The sequence below is a fragment of the Sycon ciliatum genome, chromosome 3 (genome assembly GCF_964019385.1).
Source record: "Sycon ciliatum chromosome 3, ocSycCili1.1, whole genome shotgun sequence".
NCBI classification, from domain to species: Eukaryota; Metazoa; Porifera; class Calcarea; order Leucosolenida; family Sycettidae; genus Sycon; species Sycon ciliatum.
Window position 1 is genome coordinate 1915024 of NC_088645.1, and position 22487 is coordinate 1937510.

At 46.8% G+C, this 22487-nt stretch overlaps 1 protein-coding gene across 2 annotated transcripts in view; it reads right to left on the bottom strand.

Annotated features, from left to right (window-relative positions):
- LOC135811208 (tripartite motif-containing protein 2-like) overlaps positions 1-22487 on the bottom strand; it is a 360779-nt gene that overhangs the window by 234933 nt on the left and 103359 nt on the right. For both annotated transcript variants that reach the window (XM_065324401.1, XM_065324400.1), the window contains one exon: positions 2547-2687. In XM_065324401.1, the coding sequence (XP_065180473.1) occupies positions 2547-2687 (141 nt within the window). The remainder of the gene's footprint in view (positions 1-2546; positions 2688-22487) is intronic.

Sequence of the window (22487 nt, forward strand, 5' to 3'; positions counted from 1 at the left end):
GTTGAGGTTCAAGCACGTCATTTGACTGCTGCAGCTTCATCACGCTCGACCAGAAAGCCTCAAAACTACTGTCCGTACGGAGAAGCAGGAGAGTGTCAACAGTAGCTTTTCCAATTGCTTGGCCTTCACTTTGCAGACAAGGTGGTAGACTGCAATGACTTGCCGAGGTTATCAGCAAGAGATAGAACTGTTGCACCGAGAGAGACACCGAAGAGGAAGTCAAAATTTGACAATTGACTCCTCACACCATTGCACTTTGCTGACATCTCCTTATCGTTCTTTCCAAGCTCGGAACATGACTCCAGGCACTGTTGAAGGACGCTGTAGTTGGTCTGGATGCTCTTCAGAGATGCAGCTCGAACTCTCCACCTGGTCGGACACCAGGTGCGGAATCCAGGTTCTTCTGGTGCAAGCTCAGTTTTCAGGCGCTTGTATTCAGCAGTATGTTTCGCAGAATACTTAATAGGGAGCTTGCTGAGCTCAAATGTGATGTCCATCGCATCCCTGACATGCTTGACAACACGGATCATGTCCTGAAAAGCGAGATTCAGGGCATGCCCGTTGCAGTGAGTATATTATAGAGCCCTGGTCTCTTCTGCCAAGATCTGGGTGGCAACTCCTGTTCGGCTACCTTTCAAGGTAGAGGCAACTTCATGACATTGTTGTGATGATGCCGAGACCCAAGGTCGGCAGAGCATCCCAGACAACGCCACCACTCGCCTTATTCATGGCTCACACATGACGGGTTTGCGTGGCTCTAGTAAAAAAAAACAAAAAAACACTGGCCTCGACAACACTCCAGCTTGAGGTTCTTCCTCAACAGGGCATCCTTGATTACGCTGAAATTAGTGTCAGCATTAGCCGTTGCGATAGCATAAAATACTCAGAACTTCTGATGATAATGGAGCTGCGAATCTACCTATCAAATGACAATTACGCACTGCTCCGGACAGCTTTAGTCAGTGGTTTTATCCACCATGATGGCGAACTTACTTTCACCGATACTGAGTGCAAGTCCACGGAGGATCTAGAGTGCCATCACCTTCAACATTTCGTTCTGCATATCGGCACTCGTGTATTTTCCCTTCTTCTTCTCTAGCCACTTCTGTAGCGACGGTTGGAATTCGCTGAAGACTGTCAGGAGCTGGTGGAAACTACTATCTACTGGCAGACTGCAATGACTTGCTGAGGTCTACTTTACTATCTACTTCACCTCCATCTTACGATGCTCCTCGGAGAGGCAGCCCTTGTCGAGCAAGAAACTTGATGTTTCGAAGAATGAGGAGGAAAGTCTCTCGATTCTCTTTACGGTCAGACAAAAACTGTGAGTTGAGAAGGTCACCAACGTGACCAGTTGTCTCTGGAGTTGTCTCCAACTTTTCAACAGCTTCCTTGTGACAGTCCCTGGACTGATATTTCGAGAATCCTCCCGCACCATACTTTCCGTTTTGAAAGCCAGTTGAAATAAACGAAGCGTCGGTCTTCGTATTGAAGAGGAGCTTTTCTCGAGTTGCCTTTACGCACGTGAAGCAAAATACTCTTTTACGCTTCATATCCCAATGCAACCAGGGATAATTGTCATACTAAGATGGCAAGAATGCACGGAACCCAACTTGGCTAACCCCGAAGGCTCGCTTTGGCTAGTTATGTGACCTGGTTTGGAAAAGAGCATCTCCTATTTCGGGGCAACCATGGTAACCTTCCATCTCTTCGAGTCAGAACATTAAACTGCCACCACGGAAATTTGCCACCTCTGTCCATGCTCTGGTACAAAGGTTCACACAGCGCACCGTACATTTTTTATGCATGCATGAGATACCCCATACCTTTTCAGGCCTGCAAAAAGCGTAGAACAGATTTTTAGAATTTCGATTTGGAAAATTATTGCTGCGGCTTTGGCCGCACCAGCCGAACCGGTTCCGACGCCCCTGATGTTGACCACCCAGGCTAAGCACCCAGACTGACCACTCAGATTAACTCAGACTAAGCCAGACCAAGCACTCAAACTAAGCACCCAGACTCCAAAACCACGTGATATGAGTTTTTGCCTTTGCATGACCCCATAGAAAGGGTATGAAGAGTTGCACACTCTTGGTAGCTTAGTTTACCCTTGATCATACTGTACACTCTAGTACTATGATCATACTGTACACTCTAGTACTATGATCATACTGTACACTCTAGTACTATGATCATACTGTACACTCTAGTACTATGATCATACTGTACACTCTAGTACTATGATCATACTGTACACTCTAGTACTATGATCACACTGTACACTCTAGTACTATGATCATACTGTACACTCTAGTACTATGATCATACTGTACACTCTAGTACTATGATCATACTGTACACTCTAGTACTATGATCATACTGTACACTCTAGTACTATGATCATACTGTACACTCTAGTACTATGATCATACTGTACACTCTAGTACTATGTGAACAATGGAAGACTGCTATCTGTACTGAACTTCCAGTCAACATTGTGTAATTAAACAGAAGTGGAATCGCACTAATCAACCATTATATCTTACCTGCAGTCTCTTGTTGATGTTGTCAACCACCACAAGATCACCATCGCCATCCACAGCTACATCAGTGGGATAGTTGAATTCAGCATTACCACTGCCTGGTTTGCCTATATCACGTATGTATGTACCATCCAGTGTGGTGACCTACAGGTACATACATGTACATCACAACACAATACACAAACAGAAAAGAACAGCATGGACAAAACTTCATTTTAACATTTCAAACGTTTCCCAGCACAGAATGATACAGTATGTCTGCATCATACATAAGCTCAGTTACTCATGCAAGAATTGCACGAATTAGAAAAGATGTGGGCTTTGCACAGGAAAGCTTAGTTGCCCACGCACACGGGTGTTATAGGCACAGTGCTAGTGCTGCAAGTATGTGTCATATTGCTGTCCCTGCACAGTTTACAAGTTGGCGAATTTTTACTTTTTAAATTTTGAAATCGTGCTACAAAGTGTGTAATGGAGTCGCCATGACAAATACTGATATTAAAAAACTAAAGACTACAATATTAATGACGGAAAGTGCCAGCTTCGGCAACAACTAGAGAGGGAGAAGAAAAGACAGGTGCATGCACAGCGAAAACAGAGCAGTTACCATGCAGGCACATAGCACTTGCTCTGAGCAAAGCAAAGCTAAGGCGGCAGCGGATAAATGCTATGACAACCGAATACGGTTCGCTGCATTTCTCAGCAATGAGGGATGCAATACGCTTGTAAAGCGAGGCAGATTGCTTGCCCATGCCACCGGTTGTCGAGAATAACGAAGTTGGCCAATTTTTACGGGCATTTTTATGATTTCAATTCGACAGATATGTCTTGAATTTCTCAAAATCTGTCTGGACATGAAGGAGCTGTCCTAAATTTTAGTTTTTTTCTTGATTTGCTGAAATTATGTTTTACTACTCCCCGCCATCCCACCGTCTCGATTTTGTTTGTCTCGGCTCTTTCAGTCATTTGCCACCTTGTTTTCTTCCCGAATGGAGGTGGGGGATGCAAGCAGGCATCAGGATTGTTGTATGGGTTCGGTGTGACTCCTTATGCCAGGTAGTTATGTGAGCCCTAGGTGGGAGAATTCTTCGCCTCGTTGGTCATTCGTTTGCACACGCTGGGCGGTACGAGATTGGTGCTGGGGCCAGTATGCTTTAGCCCTTGGTGGGAAGGTTGTGGGTGTCAGCAGCTATTCCTTGGCTCTCAATAGTCCGTACAGGCAGTACACATCAGCCGTTGGTGGGCGGTACATGATCATCTCCCAGCAAGCAGTATGCTTCAGCTCTTGGTGGGTGGGTGTGTTACACCTGGGGGGGGGGGGGGGGGGGGGGGGTATACTTCATCTCTCAATGGGATGTATGTGATAGCTCTTGGTGAGCTGGTTGCTTCAGCCCTCAATGGAATGTACTTCCTCCACTTCATTAAAATTGTTGCTTCCCAGAGCGATTTTTCAAATTTATTTTGTCCACTCAACGTGAAAAGAAATCAGCTAGAAACTGAGGCAGAGCATTGTCGACAGACCAAGCTTTAGTTTTGGCCTCCCGTCTTTGCTGCACTTACAGCTAAGGTTGATGTCTTCATCAGAGTTTGAGGCAGACCCTTCAGCACTCAGCGATACACTGAACAAAACGCACGTTCAAAATCAGGGCATGATACTTCGTTTTCAAGCCATCCATGACTCCAGGTGGCAGGCGATGACGGCAAACTAGCACTTTTCGAGTACACTGTAACGACCTTCCAGCGGGATAGGGTAAGCAGTTCCGCACCTTCTTTTCTTTGCAAGCGCTTCGCTGATTTTGTTGGTGTTTTCGGACATGCTACCTTCACAGCAACATGCGGCACACGTCGTGTGTTTTTTTAGGAAATTGAGAACAATTTGTTCTTGCCATCGTGAACTTCAGCATTTCGAATTCAGGAGAGATACCAGGATTCTTATGCCCGAGCTTGCAGTCTTGATAAATGCCCACGCAAACTATGTGGAAGGCACGAACTCCAGAAAAAACGATATGTGCTCTGGGGCTGAATAATGCGGAGCGCTGAATATATGTAGGACTCAGTATAGAGTCCATGCACTATATGATGTCCAGCACCCTATATAGAGTCCATTGGTCCAAAATCCACTATACAGAGTCCAGGAGTCCACTCAGTTTTGATCAGCTTCATCCTGCCGCGCAATCCCCTATAAGGAGTACACTTTTTCTACAAGTCCCCTATTCACGGTCCAGGAGTCCAGTTTATCCAGTCACGCCGTCCTGTGTGTTGTGCCCGAAAGAGAACACATTTTCAGTTTTGCTTGCCTCGTGGCAGCGCATTCCTTTCTTCACTTCAGCCATGGCTGCCAATTCTGCTGTGCAGTTGCTGACAGTAATCTGTCTCGAGCTAACCAAGGAGGGTAAGGAGACGTTCAAAATCAAATCTGCAAAGCGTCTTGTGGTTCTCTGAAGACGTTTCATCAGTGCGCGGGATGAAAGCAGAAATTGCAGAACGAGAAAAGTTCAGCACAGTTCAAATCTGACGAGTCAGGTACACTGACGCTCTCTTTCGTTCGACGCCACAAGGATCCCCTGTTTGGCTGGCCATTGCTGCCAGTAAGACGTTTGAACGGTTTCATCAGAGCGAGGGATGAAAGCGGAAAGCGGAGAAAGAGAAAAGTTCAGCACAGTTGCAATCTGACGAATCAGATACACTGACACTCTCTTCCGTTCGACGCCACAAGGATACCCCTGTTTGACTGGACAAGAGCTGCCTGTACCACCGTGTCAAAAGGCTGTCCAACTACATGGCAGGACGATGACTGAGGTAAGGAAGCTTTTACTCGTTTCGATTGGTCTGCTGAGCTGTTCTGTCGTTATGCTTGAATTTTTTTCCATTTTCAAGGAGCGTATCGCGTTTGTTTGATGTTGCTTGAATGAATGCCCTAAAAGTAATCAACCACTTCGTAATAGTCCTCAAGGACTGCAAGGACTTTGCATCAATCGTATATGATCGTCTAGCTATCATCAATTATTATTTTATTTCATGAGAAATGTATTTTTATCCCTGTGATAATTATGTGAACTCCACGACACTCTTCCTGTAGTATGATGTCAAATACAATGGGATCCACAAACGCAGTGCCAGTGTACTAGTAGTAGTAGGACTAGGAGGATTGCTTGTATGCCAATGACAAGAAAAAGCTTCTCAAGCTAATACTCGTATTCCCTGAAGTAACCGTTTTGATGTCACGAACATGTCATTGTGTCAGTGAAACTGCCTCGTGACAACAAATCATTGCATTTCCATCTTGGGGAAGACTGACTGACAGCAATGCTGTACAGATTGTTCAAATCATCTCATTTCAATTTAGTTGCAGTGAAGTGAAACACTGTACACTACATGTATGTTGGTGTGTCTGTGCGTCTTGAGTGTGCACAAACGATCTTATTCCTCGTATCACTAATAGATTATTGTCCCCACCATCACCTGTTCACAGGTCTTTGAGTGGATTGATTTTCATTGAGCATCACATTCGTTGAGAACTTGGTAGTTGTGTGCTCCCATGCATCATTACGGTAATAAGCGTATCCTTGTGCTATCTATTTGTTGCAGGTGTGCTGATCTTCAGAAGCTTGCGGAACTGAGTGCTGCTGAACATTTGCATGGCCATGAGCAATGGTGAAGCTTGCTATTGCACTCTCAGCATGTGCTAGTATTATGCTGACCACTGCACTATGTTACTCTCTTACACTACTACGTGTATGTAAACGTGCGTGTACCCGTCCCCGTATGCATTCGTTTCGTATAATTATTTGTTATCCCTCTTGACTTTACATGTAAATGGCTGGACGTTTGCATGGCTGTTGGAGTTGCGTGTGTATTGTGTCTCTACTCTTTTCTTGGTGTTTTCTTGGCGTTGTATAAGTTTGTGTGTGTGTGTGTGTGTGTGTGTGTGTGTGCACGCGTGCACAATAATTTGAAAACAAATAATTAATCCTGGGCTCTCCATTATTCTCTTTCGATTCTTGGTTTTTTCTAGGTATTTTCTTGGCGTTGTGTGGGTGTGTGCATGTGTGTGTGCGTGCACAATAATTTGTCAACACTACATGATTGAGATATTGTAATTTGCAGCGTCTGCGAAGAGACCACTTGATTTGAGGATGGTGTTTGTAGGGTTTTTCATGTAATGAAGTGGCTGCAGTGGTGCCTCAATACATATTTTTTTATCTTGAGAAGTGAATGATGTAAAGGATGGAAGGGAGAGACCGCATTCTGGTTAATATTCACTGCTTACAGCAGATCCTATGTCTATTTTCGAACTCGATAGGGGATGCCTAATTGGCTGGACTTTATGCAGGGGGTGTTGTCCACATAAAGACTCTTTATAGTTGATTTCAAAGTTTGGAATCCGTACAGTTGATTTTGGACCAATGGACTCTATATAGGGGTGAAGCCAATTGGCTGGACTCTATACAGGGAGTGATGTCCATCGAAACTTTGAGCTCACAGTTGATTTCAAGTTTGGACTCTGTTCAGTGGATTTTGGACCAATGGACTCTATATAGGGGTTGGACATCATATAGGGGCTGGACGCTCTACTGAGTCCAACATATATTTAGTGCGGAAGAGAGCTCGGACAAAGTCCGAGACCACCATGGCTTCAGTGACAAGTAGACATTGCTCAGGAAGGGTGGCTCCAATGTTCGAACACAGAAAACAGCGATTCCGAAAGTTCGACTAAGACGAGCAAGCCACAAACATTGTGATTTGCGAAGCGACAATTTTAATGACGGTGTTAGCCTCCGGTGAGCAGGTTGCTTTAGCCCTCAATGAGGTGTAGATCTACATGTTAGCCCCGTAGGCAGTTTGCTTCAGGCCTCGGTGGGGTGTATGTGTTAACTCCTGGTGGGCAGTTTGCTTCAGGCCTCGGTGGGGTGAATATTTTAGCTCAAGGTGGGCAGTTTGCTTCAGGCCTCGCTGGGGTGAATGTTTTAGCTCAAGGTGGGCAGTTTGCTTCAGCCCTCGGTGGAGTGAATGTTTTAGCTCAAGGTGGGCACTTTGCTTCAGCCCTCCGTGGGGCATATGTATTAGTACCCGGTGAGCAGGTGGCAAGATCACATCGTCCGGTAGGTTCTTCGCACCGCAGTGAACTACCAAGATGCCTTTCTGAAGAAACGTGACAAAGATTCGGCAGTCAAGTTACTTCTCCGTGACATTTGGGCGGCTGAATTGTAAAGTGTTGTTTGGCAGAGACATATAAATGTTCATTCCTATCGTTTCAACTGTATTTTAATTTCTCTTCATTCTCATAAAGGTCTCCTCTCTGCCAATGAGGAGTAGTTGCATCGCTGGGAATGATTTGCTACAGTCCTACTTTACATAATCCACAACTACTTCATTAGTGCAGTGAACGAGGATACATAGCTTTGCCTCATCATGGTACCAGGTGGTGCGAACAATTGGCAAAGCATACGGCACATGCCACATGATGTCTCTCTTTCTACTTCTTCACTAGTCCAGGTGCCCTTGATACACCAGACACACATTCCTGTAGACTCCCCAGACACGAGAACCACTTGCATCCAAATATTATTATAGTTGTAGATTTGGCAATGGAGGACAGTCGGAATGAAGGGAGAATGATTTACCAATCCAGTGTTGCAGCAGATGCTGCCACCCCTGATATCTTCCATAGCATCAGAGTTAAGAGCTACAGTACAACCTGTGCTTGCCCGACATTGTGCGAAGCAGAATCTTGTATTGACTTGATGTTTCTGCACCAAAGTACTGTGGATCAAACGTGCATCCTTGGATCAAGCGGAATTCTGATATATCATGACGGTTTTCGCTGCAGCAAGGGTGTTCGGTTAGGTCCGGTTTTACTGTATCTTGTTGAGAGGCTTTTGATACCTGCTGCAACAAGACCAGAGACATTGTGGAAACTTACGGCCCGGCACAACCCAAAGTGCTGCAGAGGAGAGCTTCACCATAAGGGACTTGAGGCCGTGCTGAAAAAAGAGTGGCACTGGATTGTGGCAGTAATATTGATATCCGAAGTAAGTCAGTGTGCTGAATGTTACCATATACCAGCCATACTATGATATGCATACCGTCATTGAAACTATTCCCAAGTGGCCTGTTCATGAGGTGAATCATTCGCATCTTTCCATTCTTCTTTGGCACTGCACCAATGCCTGAACATTACAATGCATAAAAATAATAGGGGTGAAGTAAGGAAGACTTAGTCTCCCCTGTGATTACATGAGGTAGTGAAATGGTCAGATATAGCTAAGCGTGTGTGGCAGCAGAAAAGAGATTCAGAGAAGTGACATTAAAATTTTGCTAGAAAGGTAAATTAGAAGCTGACAATAAACCCATGATTCAAGCCATGCTGAATAATTCATGAAAATATGATTCTAAGTCGATACATAGGAAGGACAAAAAGCGGGCAACATTCAAAAGTGAGCGAAAAGTGGAAGTGTGCAAGGTTATTTCTGAGGGTAAACAAAGGAGTTAGTGATCTTACTGGGAAGTGTTAAAGGCTTTTGTACCAGTCTTGGAGCACAGTTACCGAGGGTGGTTATAGTGGTAGCGGCAGGACTTATACTGGGGCCAATGTTATAGTTCTGGCAGATAATTTGGGCGCAATCCTAGTGTGTGAGCATGACTCCTTACTAATACTGTTAAGGGCGCTGGCTGGGATGAAAAGGACGCTGACCTGATGGAGGGTGTATAGTATGAACTACTGGTCATGCTGGTCTTGCTTTGAACTACTGGACATGCTGGTCTTGCTTTGAACTACTGGACATGTTGGTCTAGCTTTGAACTACTGGACATGTTGGTCTAGCTTTGAACTACTGGACATGCTGGTCTAGCTTTGAACTACCGGACATGGTGGTCTAGCTTTGAACTACTGGACATGCTGGTCTTGCTTTGAACTACTGGACATGTTGGTCTAGCTTTGAACTACTGGACATGTTGGTGTAGCTTTGAACTACTGGACATGTTGGTGTAGCTTTGAACTACTGGACATGTTGGTCTAGCTTTGAACTACTGGACATGTTGGTCTAGCTTTGAACTACTGGACATGTTGGTCTAGCTTTGAACTACTGGACATGTTGGTCTAGCTATGAACTACTGGACATGTTGGACTAGCTTTGAACTACTGGACATGTTGGTCTAGCTTTGAACTACTGGACATGTTGGTCTAGCTTTGAACTACTGGACATGTTGGACTAGCTTTGAACTACTGGACATGTTGGTCTAGCTATGAACTACTGGACATGTTGGACTAGCTTTGAACTACTGGATATGTTGGTCTAGCTTTGAACTACTGGACATGTTGGACTAGCTTTGAACTACTGGACATGTTGGTCTAGCTTTGAACTACTGGACGTGTTGGTCTAGCTTTGAACTACTGGACATGCTGGTCTAGATTTGAACTACTGGACATGTTGGTCTAGCTTTGAACTACTGGACATGTTGGTCTAGCTTTGAACTACTGGACGTGTTGGTCTAGCTTTGAACTACTGGACATGTTGGTCTAGCTTTGAACTACTGGACATGTTGGTCTAGCTTTGAACTACTGGACATGTTGGTCTAGCTTTGAACTACTGGACATGTTGGTCTAGCTTTAAACTACTGGACATGCTGGTCTAGATTTGAACTACTGGACATGTTGGTCTAGCTTTGAACTACTGGACATGTTGGTCTAGCTTTGAACTACTGGACATGTTGGTCTAGCTATGAACTACTGGACATGTTGGACTAGCTTTGAACTACTGGACATGTTGGTCTAGCTTTGAACTACTGGACATGTTGGACTAGCTTTGAACTACTGGACATGTTGGTCTAGCTTTGAACTACTGGACGTGTTGGTCTAGCTTTGAACTACTGCACATGTTGGACTAGCTTTGAACTACTGGACATGCTGGTCTAGATTTGAACTACTGGACATGTTGGTCTAGCTTTGAACTACTGGACGTGTTGGTCTAGCTTTGAACTACTGGACATGCTGGTCTAGATTTGAACTACTGGACATGTTGGTCTAGCTTTGAACTACTGGACATGTTGGTCTAGCTTTGAACTACTGGACGTGTTGGTCTAGCTTTGAACTACTGGACATGTTGGTCTAGCTTTGAACTACTGGACATGTTGGTCTAGCTTTGAACTACTGGACATGTTGGTCTAGCTTTGAACTACTGGACATGTTGGACTAGCTTTGAACTACTGGACATGTTGGTCTAGCTTTGAACTACTGGACATGTTGGACTAGCTTTGAACTACTGGACATGTTGGTCTAGCTTTGAACTACTGGACATGTTGGCCTAGCTTTGAACTACTGGACATGTTGGACTAGCTTTGAACTACTGGACATGCTGGTCTTGCTTTGAACTACTGGACATGTTGGTCTAGTTTTGAACTACTGGACATGTTGGTCTAGCTTTGAACTACTGGACATGTTGGTCTAGCTTTGAACTACTGGACATGTTGGTCTAGCTTTGAACTACTGGACATGCTGGTCTAGCTTTGAACTACTGGACATGCTGGTCTTGCTTTAAACATGACAGATAGCTGCAATACATGTTTTACAAATCCTTTCAAGGCGTTGCCGCTTTGCTGGAGCGATGTTGACGTCCAAAGCGAAGATGCCGTCCAAAGCTACTGGTCATAACTGGTTGTAACTGAGTCATGCAGTGGCGAGATCCGGACAGAAAGCTTTCAATATAATTGATTGACAGGCCAGTGAATCAGGCAGAATGTGTGGTGTGTGGGTGCAGACAACACCCATGTGCAAAGTCAAGCCTTCCAACTAGGTAGCCATGTTGAGCACTCGCCATTTTACTTGGCGACTGATAGGGAGTACGGAGCTCAAAAGGCTTTGATCCTAGGTGTGGAACAATCGCTTAGCCGCTCTGGCACGAGTGATTTCAAAGCTACGAACTCGCCTTTCACCGTGAAGAGAAAGCTAGATGGAGCAGAACTGTGAAAGCTACACCATAGAAGTACACTCTTCTTCAAAAAATGCAACACTCAAAAACACAACAGAGCTTTCAGCAAAAGGAATGTGAAGTGTGAGCTGCAGCCTTCCCTCGTTACTGTAGGAGCATGGACACTTTTGAAGCTGCACAGCCGATTTGTGCACTGATTCTGTGCGATTGACTAGAGTAGCGGAGCAGCCAGCCAGGGTGTTTTTTTAAACGACTGTTGAGTGCGAACAAGAGACTGACAACGGTAACAACGGAAAAGGTATGTTGGTCGAACGACTTTTATTATATACGGGACGACTAAGACCAGGACGAACGAAACGACTACATGGTGATTATTGAAGAGGGAGATTATTGAAGAGAGCTTACTGAAGAGAGAGAGAGAGAGTTGAAGAGAGGTCATTGAGGAGAAGAGAGAGTTGAAGAGAGAATCAACGCAATATAAAGGGTCTGGGTAGCTATGGCAAACATGGACGCGCAAGTAGCTACCCAGGCCAAATGAATAATGCATGAACTAATGAATTATATGAATTAATATAGTGTAATTACTTGTGGGCCTAACATACCACCCCTCCATGAAAAAAGAATGCCGCGTCCTCGCGGAGAAAAAAAAGAAAGAAAAAAGAGAGAAAAAGATAAAAAATGACTGAGGGAGAAAAAAACAGAAAAAAAACACACAAACAAACACACACACACACACACACACACCGCACGTGCGCACGGATCTCACAAAAGTGTTAACTAGTATCATGCATTACAGTTATTGTTCCTGTACTTCTCTAAGTCTAAAGATAAGAAACTAGACGTGACCAGGAACCTACTGATACTGCTTGCATGGCTAAAAATAGCGTAGTTGCACTTCTGCTAAACATCAAAAATTAGAGCGTGGCTCACCATGATTGGACCTCTAATTTAGTAATATTTTATGAACACACGCGCGCACACACACTACAAAAAACTTCACGAAATAAATACACCGATAATAAATTTGACGAAAAAGGAACGCATACAAAAAAGAAAGAGAGAAAGGTAGCTGACCTGCATGACGAGACGAGGTAGACCTGGACAAGCTCTAGGTACAAGCTAGCGCACCCTTGCATTAATTTTACTTTTGAAAACAATTGCCCATTTCACAGCAATTGATGTGAAGTGGGCATGGTATGAGGAGCAAAGTACGGATATAAAACAGTGTATTCCAACCCTGAACCGGGTTTTCCTTTGCTCGAGATTTTGAAATTTGAAAAGAAAAATCTCGTAAAAGAAAACTACCCCACAAGTGATCCATCAGCTCAAACACGGAAACTCTGGCTTCGTTTTCAGCGCATTATAGATCTAACTAGGGAGGGTACCCAAGTGGGACTGTTTCATCTCCGCTCTCTGCCCCTCATACAATTTTCACTTCACATCAAAATGCATCATTGCCTGTGAGATGTGCAATTGCATGCCGGAGCTTCGAACTTCAATAATTTTAACAGTGTATATTTCACAGTGCATGTCAACCGGCCAGGCCACGAGATCCCAATTAACTTTGGGTCGCAGCACGGCTGGAAAATATTCCTTCTGCTTCCAAGCAGGACTTGAACCTGGTACCCTCTGTTTCTCAATCATGGTCTTAGACCATCCCACTATGCCTGCCTGCAGAGGGTTATAGGGGATTCACGCACACGGGTAAAACCACGGTTATGGGAAAATTGTTATGGAAACTATGGTACTGGGGGAAAGGAAGAACCTCTGTAACAGATTCACTGTTACTACTAACACTAGGAATAGGATACACTTATCACCTGCTATTATCACGCTGCTGCTGTTAGGTGTTATGTCCATCATTGCTTGTTCATGTATATAAGAATGCATTATGGCAAGGATCATTGCTTATTCCAAGAATGACTACTGAAGTTAGTTGGACTGTTACACTGGTAGCAAGAGGATGGTTGTTCTTTTCGTCGTGATCGGGCTATGCGCAGTGGCCGCATTAGTCGCCTACGGTATATTCGAGATTCAGAAGCATCTGAATCACCTTATCGCACTCGGTCAGTGCGATGGATCAGATCAAACGCCAAGACGTGCTCAAGCTCCCAGCGGAGAGAGGCCACGCATGCGCCATGTTACGTCTCCGCCTGTGTTTCGTGGAGATACAAGAGAGTTCAAGGAGTGGGCCTTCGCCATCGAACTCGCCATGAAGTCCCTGCAGCTGGACAACGCGGAAGAGCGCTTGAGCTACGCTGCGAGTTTTCTGGAGGGCAACGCTCGTCTTTGGTTCATCGCCTCTCAGGAGGCAAACACGCTGTTTTCCGACTGGCCAGACCTGAAGAGCAAGCTGGGAGAAGTGTACGGCCCGGTTTATGACAGGGAACAGGCGCGCATCGACTTATTCGCTCTTCACCAAGATGAGACTCTTGACGAATTCATCAACAAATTTTCGCGGCTTAGCTTACAAGTTCCCGAGCTTGATGACCACTCCAGAGCTATCTTGTTCACGCGTGGGCTGGCTCAGGGCCTAAGCGGTGAGGTACTTAGGGAGCATCCGCAACATTTGGCCCAAGCCATACGAGCTGCGGTCTCATCAGACCAGTCGATGCGGCTAGCCCAAGCAAGCTACGCCAAGGCAGTGCGCGCACCAGGGCATCAGAGGCGCCAGCCTGGACCCTGGTCAAGCCAACCAACACCATCCGGTGGGAGAGAAACCAGGGAGCCAGAGGGTCGTTCAAGGCTGTGTTTCACCTGCAGGAAACCCGGCCATATTGCCAGATTCTGTCCAGAAGGAGGGAGGAACGCCACAAGCAAGCCTTCTGTTGCAAACCACCAGTTCTCAATTGGGAAAGGCCTTCGCGCTTATGGCGTTGTATTCGTCGCAATGTTGTCTTTCGACTCCGCCGTACCGCTGATGTTGCTGCATGGCATACGCTATATGCGCTGTGTGTGTTTTTGCTGTATACGCTGTTATGTCCAGTTTTATATGCTTATGTTTTGCATGTACGCTGTTTTGCATGCTATAAATAGCTGGTGTTATTAGTGTTCATTGTTAATTATCAGATGAAGTGAAATATACTGTGTAAAGGAAAACAGTTGTCCTCGTGCCGTGTGGTCGTACGATCCTGACAATTTAGAGAATCTTAGAGGGTTCATAACATTTGGCGACCACGCCAGGATAGGAGCGAGCATGGCAGAGGAACTATGGAACAATTTGGAAGCCAGCTTTATTGACAATGGAGAGCGGTTAGGATTAGAAGGCGAGTTGTTGAAGGTACATGTGGAGCAGAGGCTCCAACAGTACGCGGAGCGTGAGGAGCGCAGTGCCAGACGGCGAGAGGAGGCGCTCCGCACCGAGTTTGCCAAAACACTAAAGGAGATTAACGAGCGCATCGCCAATGCGCAGGAGGGTGAGGGTAAAGCCACGATGGGAGGTACAGAGGAATCTCCCAGTCACAGCGGTGGGCGTCAACCGGTGATGAAAATCCCCTCATATGATGGAACGCAGCATTGGAGCGTTATCTTGACCTGTTCGAGGACATCTGTTCCAAGAACGAGTTCGAAGAAAGCGAATGGCTGCTGCGACTGCGCATCGCGCTAGCGGGTAGCAAAGCGGAGAGGATATGTATTGGATGCAACAATTACGAGGAAGCAAAGCGAGAGTTGCTTGCCTCGCTCGGAAAGACTCCGGATAAAGCGTGGAAGACATTGCTGACAGGCAAGCAGCGGTCAGATGAGTCGTTTCATCAATACGTTGTCCGTGTTTGCCGAGAGGTAGAGGTGTGGGCCACACTCGCTATGACAGAAGATGGCGAGGTGGGCACCAAGTATAGCGCCGATATAGGTAAAATGGCCCCGGTGCTGCAAGCAATGGCAAAGCAGGTAATCTTGGAGCAATGCGGACCTGAGATGAAGACGTACCTGGTCGAACGGCAGTGCTACGGGATGTCACTGCGCCAGGTACAGGAGCACGGCGCGTCTTACCAGGTCGCGCACGGACGACAGGGTGATACTGCCAGGAAGCCAGTAGAACGATCCGTGCCAAGGCCCACGGCGTCGGCACAGTGCATGGCGATATCGGTCGCAGATGCAGAGAAGCAGCTAAAGTCGCTGCCACAGGAAGAGAGACAGGGTTTTCTGCAGCGAGAGAGACTCTGCTGGAACTGCCTTAAGTATGGCCATATGGCCAGAGAATGTCGGTCAGGCTCGAGATGCACGAAATGCCAGAGGAAACACCACCTGCTAATACATGATGTGTTGGATAGAGCAGGTTACAGCCGGGAGAAACCGACTGAGATAGTTACGGAGAAGAATGTTGGGTCGTGCTGTCTACACTCGCCAAGTGTGCGGCTGATGACCGGAGTGGCACGAGTTGAGGGAAGAACTCGAAACGCGAAGGTTCGAGTGTTCCTGGACTCGGGTGCTGAGGCGTCATTCGTGACTGCAGCGTTGGTGTCAGCAATCGATGCAGAACACGTTGGGGTTGAAAATGTAGAGGTGAAGCCGTTCGGCGCGGAACCAACCCAACAGCGCATGGATAAGTACGCCATCACGATCCAGGGTAGCTCCGCTAGCATTCGGGTACGCGCGTTCGTGAAACCAACGCTTGAGCTGGACCTGAAGTGCGCAAGTCCGCAGACCATTGCGCAGTGGCACAGTTGGGAAGTAGAGCTGAGTGACAAGCCTCAACAAGGGACATCAGACGAAATACATATGCTGATTGGTGCAGACTATATCAACGCGGTACTGCACAGCAAGAAGGAAGTTAATGGTGAGACGGTGTGGAACACAGAGATAGGTAATGTATTATCTGGTCCAGCGTCTGCACCAAGTCGAAACAGTCAGCCGGTGACCGTGTCATGTGTCACAGCCCACATTGAACAACTATGGCAGTTGGATGAACCTCCAGAACAACATCAGCACCTGCCATCGTTCCCGCTATGTCGCCAAGGCAGCGGGTACCAAGTGGGTCTCTTGTGGCGAAATGAGCGTCGCCCAATGGATAACTTTACTCAAGCTAGAGTCATCGCAACGCGGCTTCTTGAAAAGCTGAAGAGGAATGGGAAGCGTGCGCTCTATGATGATGTGCTGATCAGGGAGTACCGTGAGCTTGGAGCAATTGAGCTGGAGCCATGTGAGAGCGATGCCGGGTACTATGTACCGCATCATGGTGTATTCCGCGAGCACGCTGCAACCACGAAGTTAAGAGTGGTGTTCAATGCCTCGGCGACGGCTCCAGATGGCAAGTCGTTGAACGACATGGTTGACCCTGGACCGTCGCTATTGCCGAGTCTCGCAGGTATGCTATTACGGTTCCGTGAATATAAGAGCGCGCTGCAAGCGGACATCCGCAAGACTTTCTTCATGGTCGCGGTTAATCCCGAAGACCGTCCGTACCTGCGTTTCTTGTGGCCCGGTCGAAGCGACAGCGATGAACTGTTAACCTTAATCAGGCCAATGTTCCCAAAAGGGAACATTTCTTTCCGCATGCGATTTGGTCAAGGGAAATTCATTTTTCCTCCGCATTTTCTGTTTATATGCATATCTAGAAGGCTGATGATCATGAATCTTGGAATATTTGTCAGGCTTTTGAAATTTTCAAGTATCGGTATATAACGCGAAATGTCGTGAATTTTCGGTATTCGGCCGTACTTCAGAAATTGAGAATTCTGGTGTGAAAAACAGTCTTTCTCAGAGTAATCCACACGTAAGAAGTGCACTCTGCTACTATGGCCACCCAACTGGCCTGAAGATTCACCGGAAATTTGATCATGGCACATAGAAACCCGCCGTCTTTCTTCGATGTTCCCAAAAGGGAACGTTGGCCAGATCCGAGGCCCAGATATACCTCATTTTCACCTGATTTCAGGAACCAGTATATCTAGCGCATATCCTTGTTTGTAACATCCGTAAACGTGGATATATAACTGATGGAGCCTTTTTGATGTTTTGATGGTGATTGAACCGTCTCCATGGTTACCAAATTTGGTCATATATTTGTGATTCACTAGCATGCGGAATACAGCAATACTGTGCGAGGCTGACATTTGCCAAAGTAAAGATTGCTAAACAGTCTCCAAAGGACTATACTTCTGAAGTAGGTTTTCTTTTATGTAACAAGATTCACTTGAACAATATTCAGCAAAGTATGGATGCTTTACGGCGTTCTCCTGGACTTTCGATGATCTTTTCCTCCGCGCGGTTGCATTTTTGTCAGAAAATATCGCTTTAGCTGTAATGTGGTATGGCAGAGGGAAAGGTTTACAGTAGCAGAGTCCTTTCTGGAAAGGGACTCAAAAGTGATTCCAATGGAAGCTAAGGACATTGTTGAGAACTCCAACACACTTCAGGACTTAGTCCTAGCGCCACCGATTACTGGCAATCTGAACGTAAGCGCTATAGGGGTAAGGCATCCTGCAGCTCAGGAACTCGAAACAAAGTGGTGAGCACACTTGCTCCTTCTCTGAGCACTGCAAATTCACAACTGCATGGTGCTAATGATTCCGTGATTCTGATGCAGTGAATTTGCTGTGCCCAGGGAAAGAGCATGTGTGCTCACCACTTCTCGTTGATCTAAACGTGGACGATGAAATAGAGTAGTGATCAGATGATTCAACGGATGATAAGGGTTTCATCGAACTTGCAAGAGATATGGACCTAGACAACTACCACGTGACGAATGGAGAGGATAATGATGTTGTGTGCCTTTCCTGTTGATAGTGAGTACGACCGCAAAAAAAAAGCCAACCCGCTGGAGCAACGCGTTGGGTGAAATAGACTGGTGTTTACGATAGCCGTCCTGAAATTGAACTGGACAAATCCCTTCACGATCACCATGAGATCACTACAGCATCACCCACTTGCCAATCGCGAGATATACACACCCTGTACATCTCTAAACACTATTTGACGAGTAAATACTGCGCGATACCCGCGATACGGACAAGGCCAACATTAGCTCGGAGACCGACAATCTTGAGAGATTCCTTGTAATTCTTTTTGTTTGGCTCCACATTCGTACAACTGATCTGAGAGTGCCAATTTTTCAAGCAGCGGTGAGCCCCAAGCCAATGTCCTACATCCAGGCTCATCCCGAGATCGCCGTCCTATTTTATTATAGCCGACCCCGCCCAGAAGCACCAGTGTCTTGCTGTTGATGTGCAATACAAGCGCGTTTGACAACAACAATGTGGACAACACAATGTTGTTGTAAATGGTGCAGACAAACCACGATATGTTACTGTTCTAAGTGTGGAGTTAGACTGCATTTCGATCGAGGATCGAATGCCACGGTGTATACGAGACGCGAACGGTAGCAGCCGAAAACACTAAGAAACATTGCTGGACACTCTTTGACGACTATTACATATTTTTTTCTTCTCCATTACTGCTTGTTCATGTTTGCATTGCTCCACAAACACTTACTTGTAGAAGACAACATAATCCATTATATCATATTGCATCTTCCCTTCATAAAAACCATGGTCATTTTGGTACGCGATCCGGCCAACGTTCCCTTTTGGGAACATATAAATATTTCCATAACGCATGGACATATTCAGTTCAAACTTATAAACATGCTTAATTGGTCCAATACAAGCCGAAACAAAAGAAAAAAACTGCAAGAATACGCTGAATTCTTGTGACGGCCAAATAACCTGGAGGCTAACGAAACTGCCATTTGGCGTAAACTGCTCGCCATACATGCTTACTGCGGTGATTCAGCATCACTTGAAGGAGCTACGGGCGTTGTCTGCAGCCAAAGAGCGAGATCGTATTGATCTCTTGCTCACGAGTTTCTACGTTGACGATTTGGTCCCTAGTGTCTCAAATGCCTCGGAAGCTAAGGAGATGCAAGAGTTCAGCGTGCGTGTGCTTACGGATGCTGGCATGGAGTTACGCAAGTGGCGAGGCAACGAAATCCCGTGCGATCCAGAGGCCGGAGATAAAGTTCTCGGTCTGAAATGGAAAACCAGTGATGACTTGCTCAGCATAGCAGCGCTAGGCGAGTCCGATAGGCCGTCTGTTTGGACCCGGCAATCCTTCCTCAAGTGTGTTGCGTCAGTGTTTGATCCGCTAGGTCTAGCAGCACCGGCAGTTGTGCCGGGAAAGATACTGCTACAGCAAGCCTGGAAAGTCGGAGGCGACTGGGATGATATGTTGCCTGATGGCATCGCAGCCGCATGTGCGCAATGGTGGGGAGAGTTGGTCGAAGTGGTGAGCATTGACATACCACGTTGGATTTGCTGCAATCTTGACACGCCGATTGCGCTTCATGCCTTCGCCGATGCCAGTGAGAAAGCGTTTGGATGTTGTTTGTATGCCGTCGTCAATGGACAGTCGCACTTGGTATTTGCCAAGGCCAAAGTGGCACCTGTGTCTCCGCCCACGTTAGCCCGCCTTGAGTTACAAGCAGTATGTCTAGCGGCTCGCTACGCTGAGTTTGTGGTGAAGGAGCTGCGTGTGACCGTCACGCAAGTCTATGGCTGGACTGACAGTCTCACTACCGTTCATTGGATCAGTAATCCATCGTACAAATGGAAAACATTTGTGGCTAACCGCGTCAGTCAAGTCCAAGAGATATCGAAGAAGGTCGGCATTGTGTGGAACCATTGCCCGGGCCTTCACAACCCAGCAGATTTACCGTCGCGTGGGAGTAGTGCACAGCAGATCCGTAGTCCGTTCTGGAGGGGCGGACCAACCTGGATCACGGAGCCCAATGACTGGCCCACCGCATCCTCAACCGCAGCTACAGATGAGTCCAGTGTAGAGGTACGAGTGTCAGCCACCACCTGTAGTCGAGAATCTGATAAGGAATGGTGGCTCCGATTCAGTAAATGGTCGAGGGCACAGGGCATGGTGACTCGGATGTTGCAGTGGAAGCACACTGAGCCTCGTGCTGAACTCTATTTTGCAGCAGACAACGTATTGTACCGCATCGTTCAAGCCGCATGTTTCGCTGAGGATCTTGAGCTGATCAAGCAAGGTCAACCAGTGAAGCCTGGGTCGAAGGTGTATCAGCTTGCACCGTTTCTGGATGAGCATGGAGTGCTCAGAGCCGGGGGACGACTTCAGCACAGCGAGTTGGCGTATGGAGCCAAGCACCCAGTCCTGTTAGGCAAACATCATCTGACCGAGTTGCTGTTGGAGAAAATGCATGTTGAAAGGATGCACCAAGGTGTAGAAGGAGTCTTGTCGTTCATCCGTCAGAAATTCTGGATTATCGGTGGTCGACGGGCGCTACGCAACATTACTCAGCGATGTGTTACATGCCGCCGCTACAAGGCTAAGGCTGCCTCAGAAGTCTGCCCGCCGTTGCCGGAAGACCGAGTTGTTCACGAGAGGCCTTTCGCAACTACCGGCATCGACTATGCTGGTCCGTTGTACGTGCGCCGTGGTGAGTCATCTCCGAAGGTATGGATAGCATTGTTTGTGTGTGCCACCACCAGAGCAGTTCACTTGGAGGTGGTCGATAGTTTAAGTACCGAGTCATTCTTGATGGCATTTCGGAAGTTTGTCGCGAGACGTAGTTTGCCGTCTCGGATCAGGTCTGACAACGCTACAACGTTCAAGGCGGCATCTGACAAACTGGGTGTGCCATGGATGTTCAATCCTCCAGCTGCACCATGGCATGGAGGCTTCTATGAGCGAATGGTTGGTACAGTGAAGAGTGCCTTGAAAAAGGTAATGGGAACAGCGTTTCTGAAGGTCCAGGAGCTTGAGACCCTCTTGTATGAGGTTGAAGCAGTGGTGAATAGCCGTCCGCTAACTTATGTGTCTGATAGCCTGGATGAGCCACCAGTAACCCCTGCAATGATGATGGGTGACATCTGGATGTCGTCAGAGAAGCCAGCAGGTACCCTGGACGCTGCGCAGATGTCATCGAGATTGCGTTACCTAAGTCGGACACTGGAGCATGTCAAGAATCGTTGGGAGGTGGAGTACCTAGGTCAGCTGAACAAACACCAACAGACCATGTCCCGCCCTTTAGCTGTGGGTGATGTTGTCTTTGTTCTCGATGATACCAAGCGCAAACAGTTCTGGCGTTTGGGACGGATCATCGAGTTATTCCCTGGTCGAGATGGTAAGCGTCGTGTTGCCAAGGTTAAGTTGAGTACCAGTACCCTGTTGAGGCCGATTCAAAGGTTAGTGCCGTTAGAAGTATCGTCACAGGACGTGGCTCCTGGGCTTGCAGATACCGCTCAACCTGCTATCGTCGCTCAGCAGCCAGCGTATGAACCGTCAGCACCGTTACCACCACCGCGGCAGCAGGAGATGACGCGTTCTGGGCGCATAGTCAGATCCCCGGATCGTTTTTGACTTGTGTGCATTGTTGTACGGCGGCGAGAAGCCCTTTGGTGGGGAGAATGTTGCAAACCACCAGTTCTCAATTGGGAAAGGCCTTCGCGCTTATGGCGTTGTATTCGTCGCAATGTTGTCTTTCGACTCCGCCGTACCGCTGATGTTGCTGCATGGCATACGCTATATGCGCTGTGTGTGTTTTTGCTGTATACGCTGTTATGTCCAGTTTTATATGCTTATGTTTTGCATGTACGCTGTTTTGCATGCTATAAATAGCTGGTGTTATTAGTGTTCATTGTTAATTATCAGATGAAGTGAAATATACTGTGTAAAGGAAAACAGTTGTCCTCGTGCCGTGTGGTCGTACGATCCTGACAATTTAGAGAATCTTAGAGGGTTCATAACACCTTCTTTAAACGATGGACGCCAGTAAGGAAGGGAGTGCGACTACTGGCGAACACGAGAGCACCCAGGAATAGGCCACGAATCAAAGTTCAGAACAAATTCAGCCCCTTAGCAAATGAGGAACCACGCCTCGAGGAGACCGAAATTCAAGCCTCGCCTGTCAAGCATTCGTCACCTGATACTGTTGGCCGGCCTAATGAAGTAACCGCCAACACAGGGAGCATTTCCGCCGACAACGAACACGACCTAATGCGCGTCCAGGGCAAGATAAATGGACGTCGCGTTACCATGCTACTGGATTCTG